Consider the following 13,251-nt stretch of genomic DNA (forward strand, 5'->3'; position numbering starts at 1 on the left):
GGTTGACGGATCTCCATTCACTTTGAATGGGGTGACGTCATCCTTTGCCGAACTGAATTATGGCTCCGTTGGGTTCCCGTGCGTTGCGTTTCATGCTTTGCTTGCAGCAAGAGTTGAAGAATGTTCAACTTTTCGAGAGGCAATGCATGCGTCAGCCAATCAAATTGCCTTTCATGCATAACTGACAGCACAGGCGCTAGCCAATCAGATCCCGTATATGCTCACGTCTAGAAAGCGGCAAGCTAAAAAAAAAAAAAGATGGGGACCAAACTCCGTAGATGGTCGTATTTGTACCCAAAAGTTGTTTGTTTGACTTTTTTTTGCTTAGATTTTTTTAAAGTTACCGAGAAATAGACACTGTACAATGTAAAAACCCCTTTATTGTAAATGAAAAATACGTCTGATAGGATTTGCGAGGTGTGTGAGCACCCTACCTAATGTTAGCATGCTACTGCTTACAAGGTAAGCAGCTTGCTAGTGGCGTGATTGGTTTGTTGACCTGTCAATCTCACTATAACGTCTCTGGTATCAACAGAACCCCATGCGCCAGACTCCTCCTCCGCCATCCGTTGGCGCAACGATGCTTGACAGATGATGGAGGGCGTATCTGACGCATGGGGTTGCGTTTATAGTGAGATTGACAGGTCAACAAACAAATACGACCAACTACAGAGTTTGGTCCACCATCTTTTTTTCCCAGTGTCGTGCTCTATAGATATTAGCATAAATGCAATTTGATTGGCTAGTGCCTGCGCTGCTGTATTTGCAGAAATGCGATTTGATTGCCAGATGCATGCGTTGCCCTTTCAAAAAGTTGAAAATGTTCTGTAAGTTAAGCCAAAGCATTTTGACAATGTGCAAATTGTGTTATAGTGGAATATGGATAAATCAGAAAACTATGCAGTGATGTTATTATCTTTGCAAGTGCCTAAGCTAACTACAGCAGCTTGCTAACACATAGCTAACATTAGCTTTCTAACAGCTAACTTGTCCCATCATCATTTTAGTTATCAACTGCATCCTTTTCCTCTCTGGTAGAAATATGGTGCTAAAATAATGAAATGTAGTGTTTTTAGCCCGCTACAGGCATTTTGTCAGCGTTCAGCCCTTGGTTGAACATTGATTCTGGACTTGGACTTGTTGGAGAGGATGGGTGTGATTCTGCTGCTGGAGAGAGAGGGGTTACTACTGGAGTCAATTTGTTCTTTATGCTTTGGAGGCATCGTTGTAAAGGTAAGAGAAAAAAGAAACTTTGATCTGACTTCACATTACGTGATCTCTGTTCCTTGAGCCGATGAATCGCTGGTACCATGCAATGTTTTCATGAGCATTACAAAGTAGTGCGTGCATTTGTTATTACGAACCATTGTATTTAACTCAAGTTTTTTAAGATAATAGGCCTTATAGCAGTACGTTCCTATGTACGAGTTGTCCGTCAGTCATATGTTCGTAACCCGGGGACTGCCTCTCCTATTCATTTACATTTTTTTTCAAAATCAATGGTGGAGAATGGAGACGTCACCAGGTCCAGGTCCTACTATGTCTATTGCCGTATTCAACTGGCTGCTTTTGTACTGCACTGGGCCAAAATGCTGCACGATTTGTATTCAACTGGGGCTACACCGCTTTCTGTACAACAGCTGGTGTAGCACTAGCGTGCAGCTAAGTGAACCACGGTCACATGATCAATCAAAATGGCTGGTATTCTATTTTAAAGCTAATAATGAGTTACATCATCGATTAGGCCTCTTTAGCTGTAGCTGCTTTCAGATTATGCTGTAAAATCCATAATCTTCCATATAAGCGTTTCTCTAGTTTGAAGGATAAATAAGTAGTTCCTTAAAGAAAACTTTCAAATTCTGAAGGTATTCCTGTACACTCTATGTCTCTGCCCTGACAGATGTCGATCATTGAACACAGATCATCTGACACAAAGAATAAAGGTGCAGACAATGCATAGAAATCTTGTGAAACAGCTGTTTTAAAAAATGTTTCCCCTCCTCAGTCTACACTCAATACCCCATAGTGGCATAGCAAAAACTGGATTTTATACATTTTTGCAAATGTTCTAAAAAGGGAGAAAATGAAATATCACATTGACATAAGTATTCAGACCGTTTGCTGTGGTGCTTGAACTTTATCTCAGGTGCCTCCCATTTCTCTTGATCATCTTTGAGAAGTTTCTACACTTTGATTGGAAACCACCTGTGGCGAATTCAGTTGACTGGACATTTGGAAAGGAACACACCTGAACATGTATATCAGAACAAAAACCAAGCCACAAGGTTGACGGAACTCAGAGACAGGATTGTGGCAAGGTACAGATCTGAGGAAGGCTAAAAAAAAAAAAATGCTGCATTGAAGGTTCCCAAAAGCACAGTGACCTTAATACCGGGAATTCTTAAATGGAAAAAGTTTGAAACAACCAGGACCTCCTAGAGCTGGCACCTCGGCCAAACTGAGCAATCTGGTAAGAGAGGTGACCAAGAACCCGATGGCCACTCTGGCTGACCTCCAAAGATCCCGGGTTGAGATGGGAGGGACAACCATCACTGACACACTCCACTGATCTCAGCTTTAATGGCAGAGTGGCCATATGGAAGCCTCTCCTCAGTGAAAGACACAGGAAAGCCTGCTTGATGTCGCAGAAAAAGAGCTCAAAGGACTCGGACTATGAGAAACAAGATTCCCTGGTCTGATGAAACAAAGATCGAACTGTTTGGCCTCAATTTAAAGGTCATGTCTGGAGAAAGGAACTGCTACCAGTCACTGCTCATCACCTGCCCAATACCACCACAACAGTAAAGCAGGGTGGCGGCAGCAGGGGTATTATGCAACCTCCTCTAGGGGGTGGGCACCAATTTTACCCATTTCTCATAAATACACATATACAGAATATGCAAGCGCATACATATATCAAAGCCTACAGTTGACCATTACACTAATATCCAATTAAGGCTGGCTCAGGTCCCACCAAACGCACACAACACTATATTAGATTGTTAGTCCTAACACGTACTAATGTATTTAGTGAGCCTTAATACAATGTTGCCAAGATAGTAGCCACCTAGCCCCAGGGGCGCAGATAGCACTGGGGACGGGGGGGACATGTCCCCCCCAGATTCATAGTGACCCAGATCCGTCCCCAGCACTCTCCCTACGTAAGGCGACAATCATCAGTTAATAACTCTGCACAGCTGATTAGGCGATGTTAGCGTCCCCCCCAGTTAAAAAATCCCATCTGCACCGCTGCCTAGCCCGTCCACATGTAGGATAATTAGCCTACTTCAAATGGTAACAGATGATAAATTGCTGTCAACTAATGGCTCTTTATCATACTGTAGCATTCAGCACAATTTAAGGTCACACTGATTAAGTTACAACAGAACATCGTCTTTATTTTTGGCTGTTGTCGGCCACAGCCACGCCTTACAGAACCAATTAACCTTTGACCTTGCAGGACACGTTTTCCCACGTAACATTAGAACAGGCACTCATACAGTAACTCTCCACACATCACACATCACACCCCCCCACGCACACACACACACACACACCATAATAGGGATGGCCTCTCTCTAAACTCCTACCAACATTGGTCCAGGCAATAGTGCACTATTGTTTAAAAGTGTACATCTCATAACAGCACATCTGATAACTTTATACCCCATGGTGAACTTGAGCATGCCACAATACCATCAGTATACTTACACCTGACCCACCCTCTTCTAGGTGCGTCATTATTTAGGTGTGCACTTTTATTTATCCAATCTATCCATAATCTTGATCTATAGAACTGTCAGATAACAAAGGCAGAACACTTCATTGTAACCTGCCCACTTGTCTGCATGTCTGAGCTACAACATGTGCTGTGCCTGGCCGAAGTCACTGACAGCTACCTATGCCAATGCGAGACTCGTGAATGACGTGATCTGTGTAGTTATACAGTTATGCGTCACGGCAGGCTGCCTGAGGGGACAAGATGTTTGCATGAAAACTCATCCCTTCCCATTAACATATTAGCCCCAATTCTGTGTTTTAAATGTTGTTGATGTTTTTTTTTGGTTATGTTGGGTGGGCACGTGCCCTCCTTGAGTCAATGGGAACAATGCCACTGGGTGGCAGCATCATATTGTGGATGTGTTTTTCAGCAGCAGGGACTGGGTGACTGGTCAGGATTGAGGGAAAGTTGAACAGAGCAAACGACAGAGCGTTCAGGACCTCAGATTGGGCTGAAGGTTCTCCCTCCAACAGGACAATGACCATAAGCACAAAACGACACAGGAGTGGCTTAGGGACAACTCTGTGATGGTCCTTGAGTGGCCCAGCCAGAGCCCTGACTTGAACCCACTTGAAAATCTCTGGATAGACCGATGGGCCCTATCCAACATGACAGAGCTTGACAGGATCTGCAGAGAAGAATGGCTGAAAATTCCCAAATCCAGGTGTGCAAAGCTGGTTGCGTCATACCCAAGAAGACTTGATGCTGTAATGGATGCCAAAGGTAATTCAACTAAGTACTGAGTAAAGGGTCTGAATACTTACATCAACGTAATGTTTGTTTTTCCTTTTTGATAAACTCGCAAACATTTCTAAAATCCTTTTTTTGCTTCGTCATTGTGGGGTATTAAGCGTAGAGTGTAGATTTAAGCATAAGGCTGTAACATAACAAATGTGGGAAAAGTGTAGGGTTCTGAACACTGAATGCATTTCCACTGTATACTCTGGTACTGATGAGAGGGTAGGGAAGAGATTTCGCAGATCCAGAGGCAGCGTGTGTCTAGGTGTGTGATGTGGAGGCACCTTATTGCAGTCTGCCTACTTTCATCGGCCTACTTTTCATAAAAAGAGAGAACTCTGAAATATGCTCAAGCCAAATTTTATTTATTTTCCAATTGTTGGTCACTTAAAATATGCACATGTGACATAAACATGTCCAGGGATGAAGTTGTGCATTCCTTGCTAAAATGGTGTTCGGAGGGGGCGGATCAAATGAAAAGTAACATCGGAAAAGCTGCACAGCTAGATAATCTGCCTCCTTTTCTTCAACTCACATCACAGCGCCTCGGAAGTGAGCAAGTGACTCCCTCCAAAAAGATCATTGCATATACTGTATACTACACCCTCAAATGCAGTCACCGGTGGTCATCTACCACGGCCCAGAAAAACTTTGTACTCAACTCACAGCTAACTGATTTTAAATGTAGATTTCCTGGAATAGGATTACTGTGTAATGCCAAATCCAGGGTTTCTTAACTGTTCCCATGAAGGATTGTCAGTTGAAAATATGGTTAGGCTATTTTTCACTCTAGCTGTAATCTTTATCTGGAACAACCCACATTCCATTTGTACTTACACCTTACTAAAATAAGGGACAAATTACATTTCTTTCTGTGACAATGTGACAAACCTTACATGTAGGTTCCACATGTTGTTTTTTTTACAGGAAATGTTGTCAGTGTGATTCGTATACAGTTATAAATTATGACTACAATATCTGGTACCTCAAAAATGTATAAAGCTTCCTTTTCTTAATTGGTAATCACACATATTGCCTAAGCTTCTTTTGTACATGGACATATCTTTTAAATATGAATAGTAAGTAGATTAAAAGTACATCAAGGAAAGTGTGTCCAAACAAAAGACTTTGAGAAAATTAAGATTAAGCTGTAAACCTAAGCCCTCGATTAGTTTTGACTCCGACCCCCACAAATGGCATAGACCTGCTGTACTAACACCAGTCAATGGCATGTCCCGTTCCATTTCCATTTAACAGAACATCAGAATATATTCCTTTTTTTCTCGTATCATACTGCAATTTTAAAGGAAACAAAACAAACAAACAGCAAATTCCAGAGGTGCTCTCTACACCGAACACATTCATCTCGTATGCAAACCTGCTCCAAAAGGCCACTCATGCTGCAACAAACTCAAGTGCTTAGTGTGCATCCTTCCAGAGTGATTCGAGAAAACTGCAGTTCAAGGCACACCCACTGGGGGGGGGAGCATTTCATCTCAAGTACACAGCTGGCGTTCAAGTTCCGGTTAAAGTTCTATTTTAAAGCAGTGAAGTTTACAGCGAAGGGCCTGGGTGCAGGAGGACGAAGGCTTGCAGGCGGAAGCGATTGGCACAGGTGACCTGGATGGGAAGGGATTCACAGTGATGTGATGTTTCTAATAGCTGTCCTCCTCCTCTCCTACCCATTGTACTGTATGGAGTGGCAACAGTCAATTCTACACCCCCATTCTACACTAACAGATATATCCAGATATATCCATATGTCTATATACGCCTTATGTACACACAGCGATGGCTTCCATACATACAGTGGCCATCATGTCTACTGCATTGTGTACATACTTGGAGCAGTGGTCCTTTGTACAGAAATTTGTAAGTATATATACATAGCTACAGTACTTGGCTGGGTGGTAGACTTCAAGCACACACACATACACTCAGCTAGGTACAAATGCGTCTTGACTATGATAAATTATATACACACATGGTGTCTTTCAAACCAACAAATCAAAACGATTATATACAGCCACCAGGATAATGCCCATAGCATATGTACAGAACATGATGGAAGAGCATGTCTACATGAATCCCAATATTTACATTCTCCAATAGGTTAAATAACACACTTTGGGTTATATGATGTTCCAGATCGTGAAATAAACAAGAGGGCTCTTGTACCGCATAGTGTAGGGATTTTCTGGCTACACTGTACAGACTAAAAACACCACCTTGAATTTGAACATGGTTTGAATCTAGAGAGTACTGGTTCTAGGATTGGGGGGGGTGCTGAGGTGAGGTGGGGGCGGTCCATGGGGGTGAGGAGGCATCGGGGAAGACAAACACCCGTGGACTGGAGGGCGAGGACACCCCAGCCCACTGGGTCACGTAGACGGGTGAGCTCAGTAGTCCTCCAAACGCTGCGGGTGGAATGACGCTTGACGCTTCATGAAGCAAAGTAGCAGGATCCAGACCAGCACCTGAGGGACAGCTGTCAATCATGGGCCAGGAGAGAAGCAGCTGCTGAGCAGCAGCAGCACCCCCTGCTGGTGTGGAAGCCACCTGGGAGGGATTGTAAGGACACACTGGAATCAGAAATCATACAACTGCCTTGCTTGCTCCTTCACACAACTCGCTCAATTTCTCTCTTATGTTCTCACAATGTCACAAACTCCTTTCACTCCTTTCAAACGCCTGTCACTTCACTCACTTACTCACTCATTTGAACTGACTGACTGTCTGATTCATGCTCTTAAAAAACATTTAAATATGGTGATACGGTTGTACATACAAATAGGTACTTGCTGCTTCGCATACACATGCCTTAACTCTCTTTCCGACACACTTTCACCTCTTGGCACGCACCTCTAGGGTCATTGCCCTCCTGGCTCTAACCCGGGCCGTGGCCCTGGCTCTGCCCTCCTGCCAGTGTGCAGGCATGCTGGGCGAGATCTGTCGCTGGGGACTCGCCGGCGGGGTTTCAGAGCTGGGTGTTGGCATCGGCGGCATCGGCGGCATCGGCGGCTCCCTGGCCCAGTCATCTGCCAGCCAGTGCAGCTGCTGTGTTAAGGTGCCCGTGTTGTTGCTGTTGTTGGTCTGGGCTTGAGCGGGCCCCACCACAGGCTGGTGAGGCGGCGGGGTGGCGCCGGTCTGAGGCTGGTAGGGTGGCGCAGAGGTCGCTCCGGACCCTGGCAAAACAAGCATCGTTCACTTCAGACAGCGTTTCACATATTTCACATTCTAGGCAGGCCGTTTAATGACCCAAATATATGCACATGCTTGTTATAGTTGAAGTGGAAGTCTTATTTGTATTACTATACAACTTGTTAAAAAAACACACTTTGTGTAGGTAGAAAGATAAAAAACTAAATTTTAACTTCCCAGATGTAGGAGAGGCATTCCATTACCTCAAATTATACAGAAATAAAACGAGGACAGATTAGTGCTCAAGAGGGTTTTACTCGCTAGAAAAATTTATCCGGTTTTCTATTCAAATGTTTACATGCCTTAGAAAACACAGTTGCAAAAGCTTCTTCCAAATAATCTTCCATGATAAACGAAGAAATTTTGAACCATTATTGTCGTGACCTTTTACTGGGATACTGATGCACAGAAGCAGAATGATAGGATGAGAATTGTGGACAGATAGTGAGTGGGAGGAGAGGAAGAAACAGGATAGTTACTAGTACCACGTTCTTTGCCGAGGCACAGACGCTTCAGGGTTGTCCCTAAAAGACGAATAGAGTTTCATTAAAGCTTGTGCATCTGATACTCAAATTCACACAAAACGCATAAACACAAATGCTGCTTAACAAGCTCATAGCAAAGCTAACTACAAAACCGATAAGGCACAATAAGTGATATTTATAATATAACCACATGCATTGAAATGGAGTTAAATGTCATTGAGTTAAATCTCACTAAATTGCGTATAATCACAAAAGACAAAACAACAGAAATAAACAGCACTTCTGAACTTCTACCGCAATAAATGACTTCAGCTCTAATGGGGGGTGACTCTACTGCACAAGCAAATGGAGTTCATGCATCTAAACAACCATGCAGCCGTGCTCAACTGGTAGATAGTGCTTTGGAACAAACTGCTCTCCCATACTAACAACACTAGCAGAAAAGCACAATCCACAGAGCTTATTGGCGTGTGCCTCTGCAGCAGTCAAACTGCGCGCCAACTAGAGCCATGCAATACTCAAGCATATTTGAGTGTGTGTGTTTGCAAAGGAGAAGCTTTGCCACACAGAGAAAGTACTGAGGAAAACAAACAGAAGCTGCCACAGGACAGACAAAAGGGAGAGGAGGGAGACAGTGAGGAGTGATGGGAGACAGTGGCTGAGAGAGAGAGAAGGAGGAGGAGGAGGGGTCAAGAGAAGTAAAGAAATACAACTGAGGGGGAAAGGAAGATTTACCACTCAAATAAAATGAAAAAAAAAAATACAAATGGAGGAGACAAAGATATACAAACAGATGGACAGAGAAACAGGCCCACTGAGGAATCTAGCGCGAGGTTTGCTACTGCCTTTATAGGTGACCCTCTCAGGTGTTTGGGGATAGGTGGGCCAGCCTGCAGAGACCAACACAAACAGGGAAGAGAAGAGGAGAGAAAAAAGAGAACAGACAAGAGTTGCAGCCGGAGTAGTGACTGACTGACTGACGGAGAGATCACAGCTTGCAGGAACCAGGGGACTCATAGGAAGTGGACTGAGCCTAGGAAACACAGCAGCCCAATGGCAAGACCTTTCCCATACAACACCGTTCTCGTGTCCCTCCATGCCTTTTTAGAACAACCTTTTCCAAATACAACTATCCTGTATGTGTCCCCAAAAGATGTGGTAGTAGTAGAGTAGTAGTAGTAGCCAGGAGAACTGTTGATGCTACATCAAGGCAGGAACTACTGTACATATTTGTACTTGAACACACTTGCAGCACACATTGAGGGATGGGAAGATGAAGGTGTCAAAATTGTTAATAAGCAAATGGTACATAGGACATGCATTTTACGTTTCTGGTGAATACATCTAGTTTTTTAATGTTTAGGGCAATGTGCGGGATGTAGAACAGGATTCAGTGTACGTGGTACATTTTCCATTGACTGCCATTAAAGACGACAGCTGAGCCTCCTCATGAATCTAACACAAATCTGCTAATATGTGTTCATTAGAGTACCACCGCGACAACCGCCCACCACATTCAGAGACATTCTGGTGAAATGTAGTTCCTGAGCACGAGCTGATCAATACTGCATTACCCTTCGATGACTACAACCCTGGAACACACCCTGCCGCTCCTCAAGGATTCTTATAGCATTGAAAAGAACAAACTCAAATGTAGTGTTGCTTTCTATCCATGTTATAAATCAGCTAAACCTCGGGGTTGTGAGACAGAGTGTGACTGGAACAGTGTGGCATGCTGGGAGATGCAGATGAGAGTAGGGACGTGGGGGACGGGCTCACCTTGGCCTGGCCCGCCGGGCATCGCTGGAGCTTCACCCTGAAGGCCAGAGTAGATGTCGTCTGAGGACAGGGAGCCTTTGAGTGAGCAAGGCTGCTGGGTTTGGACTGGTTCTGACTCGGAGCCGGGCATGGTCCCAGCAGGACCTCTGCCGTCATACAGGAGCGGACCTCTGGCTGGAGAACCATTCAAACTAGGGGCATGGTCACCTTCAGAGAGAAGCGCATACACACACACACACAGTGCCATCAGGAGAGGTTATTCAGCGCTGCAAGAGTAATATGTCCTGCTACTTAACCCCCAGAGAGCAATCTAGAAATATGGATCCAACACCTTCTGCATTGTAAAAGATAAACCAAAAGATCACTTATAGTGCAGTGAAGAAATGTCCTGATTCACTAGCATAGCAATAGCTTATTGTGCCAAGAGATTGTTGCAACGACATCAAGAATCGCTTTAATAACCCTCTACTCTACTAAACAGATTACTACACTAATGAAATACTATTCTAATATTTCAGTGAATTCATGTCACAGGCCTACTGATATAAAAGGAGTCCAATCACACTCACTGCTTTTGGTGGCCTCGGTGGCTTTACTAGAATCACTGCTTTTGGTGGTGACGCTCCGCAGCTGCTGCACCAGCGGGCTGAGGAGCTTGCCAGCCTTCAGCTTGTGCTTGCTGGCTCGGCGGCGGCGGCCACCAGGGGGCAGTGTAGAGCTGAGGCCCAGGGTCGGAGGCAGAGACTTCCCCAGCCGCCGGTACAGCAGCTCTATCTCACCGCGCTGGTGCGCCTGCAGCTCAGAGATCTCCTTCATATGCCTACAGACCAGGAGAGGGGTGAGAGAGGACAGGAAAACACACACACATACAATCAGATGAATTATCCCCTCCCACAGACACAAACTGATATACGTACACAAACATAACTTGCCTTCTCCAAAGACAGACACACACACAAACATACAGATAGTCTAAACGGGCATGCAAGCATAAACGATCCCAATTAAGCACACAAACACACACACATATGTTGGTCTCTTACTTCTCCCTTAGTCTCTGCAACTCCCTTTTGACGTCAGAATCTTCCATTTCCGAGTCGTTGTCACTGCTGCAGTACGAGGAGTGGTGGACAGGACTGCAGGGCACGCCGCCTGCCGCCCGGCTGGGCGAATCGGAGCTCTGCACGCTGCTGCTACGGCCCGAGCGCCGCAGGAAGGCCACCGCCCTCTTCATGAGGTCACTTCCCCTGCGCTCGGAGCGGCCGTGGCGACTCGGCGTGCCCGAGGCCAGGCGGGCGGGGCTGCTCTCCGCCCCCGAGTCGGAGGACATGAAGCGAGCGCCGTGCGCGGCCACGTCCACGGGCACCGCTGTCATCGCTCGCGGCAACGAGCCGCGCTTGGCTATCAGGGGGGCGGGGGGAGGGGCCTCCAGGCAGAAGTCCGGCGGCGCCGAGTAGCGGGAGGACGCGGACGAGTGGCTGCCGTGCTTGCGCCGCGTGGCCCCGGTCTCCGCGCTCACCACCGAGAAGCGGCCCACGGTGACGACGCCCCCCGACGGTGACCCCGGGGACTCTTCCACGCCTCCAGAGATCCCGGCGCCGCCGCCGCCGCCACCGCTGCTCCAGCTCCTCTGCTTGCGCTCGCTCAGGGCGCCCGGGTGAGCCCCCATCATCTGCAGCCCACACACAGGTCACAGCTACAGGTCACTCCCCCGCATCGACACACCAAACAAATCACAAGCCACACAACTGACTGTAATAACAACCAGCACTGTCTTTTGCCCTCACAAGTAACAAGTTGACTGTTCTCTTCTGACTAGAAGTGACTGTGGCAATGACACAGGACAAGGTACCTTAAATCGGCTCCTGGATCCAGAGCAAGAGGTAGAATGGGGCATCCCAGGTCTTTTGGCTGTTGACAGAGACATAGGTACCAGTTAAGGAGTTTTTAATGATTTTGTGTCAACAATACATTTTGGTCTGTTTTAGTGGTCACTCGTTTAGTTACGCTTTTCGGCGTTCCTCACCTCCTACGCCGGAGTCACTGTGTATGCTTAAACTATCCATCCGCTCAGGAATCTGAGGCTGGGAGTAGCAGAGGGGGAAAGGAAGATGAAGGGTGAGAATACAAAAATAGATTCGAAATTTTTATGATGAAGAAGACATTTCAACAGTATCAGAAGGCTAAATGGAGTGATGAGTACATGGTACGAATCGTTCGTCAGCCCTGTCGACACCAAAAGGGGGGTGTTGGCAAGAGCAGTGGGCAACAGGAGACAGCTTGGCAACACGGAGGCAAAAAAGACTAATGGGATTACCAGCTGTTCTCCAGCCCGGAGACGTCCGTCACCCAGGGGTCCTGGTGTGCTGGTCCCAGACCCCTCCACAGCGCTCTCGGGCCCCGGTGGAGACTGCACATACTCGGTGCCGGAGCCGGGCGTTTCGGCCGCGCCGCCTGACGGGTACATGGGGGCGTACTCCTGGTATAGCAGGTTCCTCAGCTTCTCGTCCAGCGTCTTGATAGTGCTGTCCACGAACCCCCCGCGGGCGCGGCTGCCCTCCCCGTCCGACTCGCCGGTGGGCCCGGGCTGGCACAGGGCGGGGCTTTGGGGCAGCGACGGGGCTTTGGCCCCGCCCACACTGGAAAAAGGCTGCTGCATCACCACGGAGGCGTGGCCACGCTCAGTCTGCATCTGGAGGGCCTCTCGGGTGGAGCTCAGGTCTGTGGGTGGAGCTGCGGAGGTCAAAGACGGGGCTGCCCTGACGTCCAGAGACAGGGGCATGACCAGAGGGCAGCAGGGCACCTCTTCGGCCAGGGAACTGGCACAGGCCAGCTCGGCAACCTGCTGTGCGGCGTGGATCGGGGACAGGGCGGCCAGGCGCCCACTCAGCTGGCTCTCGTCCACAGACAGGGAGTTGCGCAGGCCTGTCCCCGGGTGGACCTGCACCACGCGTGTCTGGGCAGAGCCGGCGGCACCCAGGCCTTCGTCCGGGGGATGGTGTGAAGGAGGTGGCTGGGCTGGCAGGGCAGGCAGGGCAGTGGAGGGAACAGAGATGGCTGGAGAGAGAGAGGCCAAGGGGTCGGAGAAAGGCAGGGGGGGAGGGCTGCACACACCGGTCACATCACTGCCTGCTGATGGCGGTGCTGAGGTGGAGTCAGAGTCTAAATACAAAAATAATAATAATAATAATAATAATAATAATAGTTAGTGGTAACAAAAATTATAACCATTATTATCAACATAACTATCTACCGTATCACAACTAT

At 47.1% G+C, this 13,251-nt stretch overlaps 1 protein-coding gene across 10 annotated transcripts in view; it reads right to left on the reverse strand.

Annotated features, from left to right (window-relative positions):
- Window positions 1-3,372: 3,372 nt before the first annotated feature.
- Window positions 3,373-13,251, reverse strand: part of wnk2 (WNK lysine deficient protein kinase 2) — a 33,058-nt gene continuing 23,179 nt past the window's right edge. For 5 of the 10 annotated variants that reach the window (XM_031568360.2, XM_031568356.2, XM_031568365.1 and 2 more), the window contains 10 exons: window positions 12,302-13,146; window positions 12,011-12,068; window positions 11,837-11,895; window positions 11,028-11,656; window positions 10,554-10,804; window positions 9,985-10,191; window positions 8,997-9,095; window positions 8,200-8,244; window positions 7,382-7,704; window positions 3,373-7,078 (listed from right to left, as the gene is read on the reverse strand). In XM_031568360.2, the coding sequence (XP_031424220.1) occupies window positions 6,788-7,078; window positions 7,382-7,704; window positions 8,200-8,244; window positions 8,997-9,095; window positions 9,985-10,191; window positions 10,554-10,804; window positions 11,028-11,656; window positions 11,837-11,895; window positions 12,011-12,068; window positions 12,302-13,146 (2,807 nt within the window). In that variant the 3' untranslated portion in view covers window positions 3,373-6,787. The remainder of the gene's footprint in view (window positions 7,079-7,381; window positions 7,705-8,199; window positions 8,245-8,996; window positions 9,096-9,984; window positions 10,192-10,553; window positions 10,805-11,027; window positions 11,657-11,836; window positions 11,896-12,010; window positions 12,069-12,301; window positions 13,147-13,251) is intronic. The other 5 variants (XM_031568359.2, XM_031568358.2, XM_031568357.2 and 2 more) reach the window with 5 other exon arrangements.

Source organism: Clupea harengus, chromosome 5 (genome assembly GCF_900700415.2).
Source record: "Clupea harengus chromosome 5, Ch_v2.0.2, whole genome shotgun sequence".
Taxonomy (NCBI): domain Eukaryota; kingdom Metazoa; phylum Chordata; class Actinopteri; order Clupeiformes; family Clupeidae; genus Clupea; species Clupea harengus.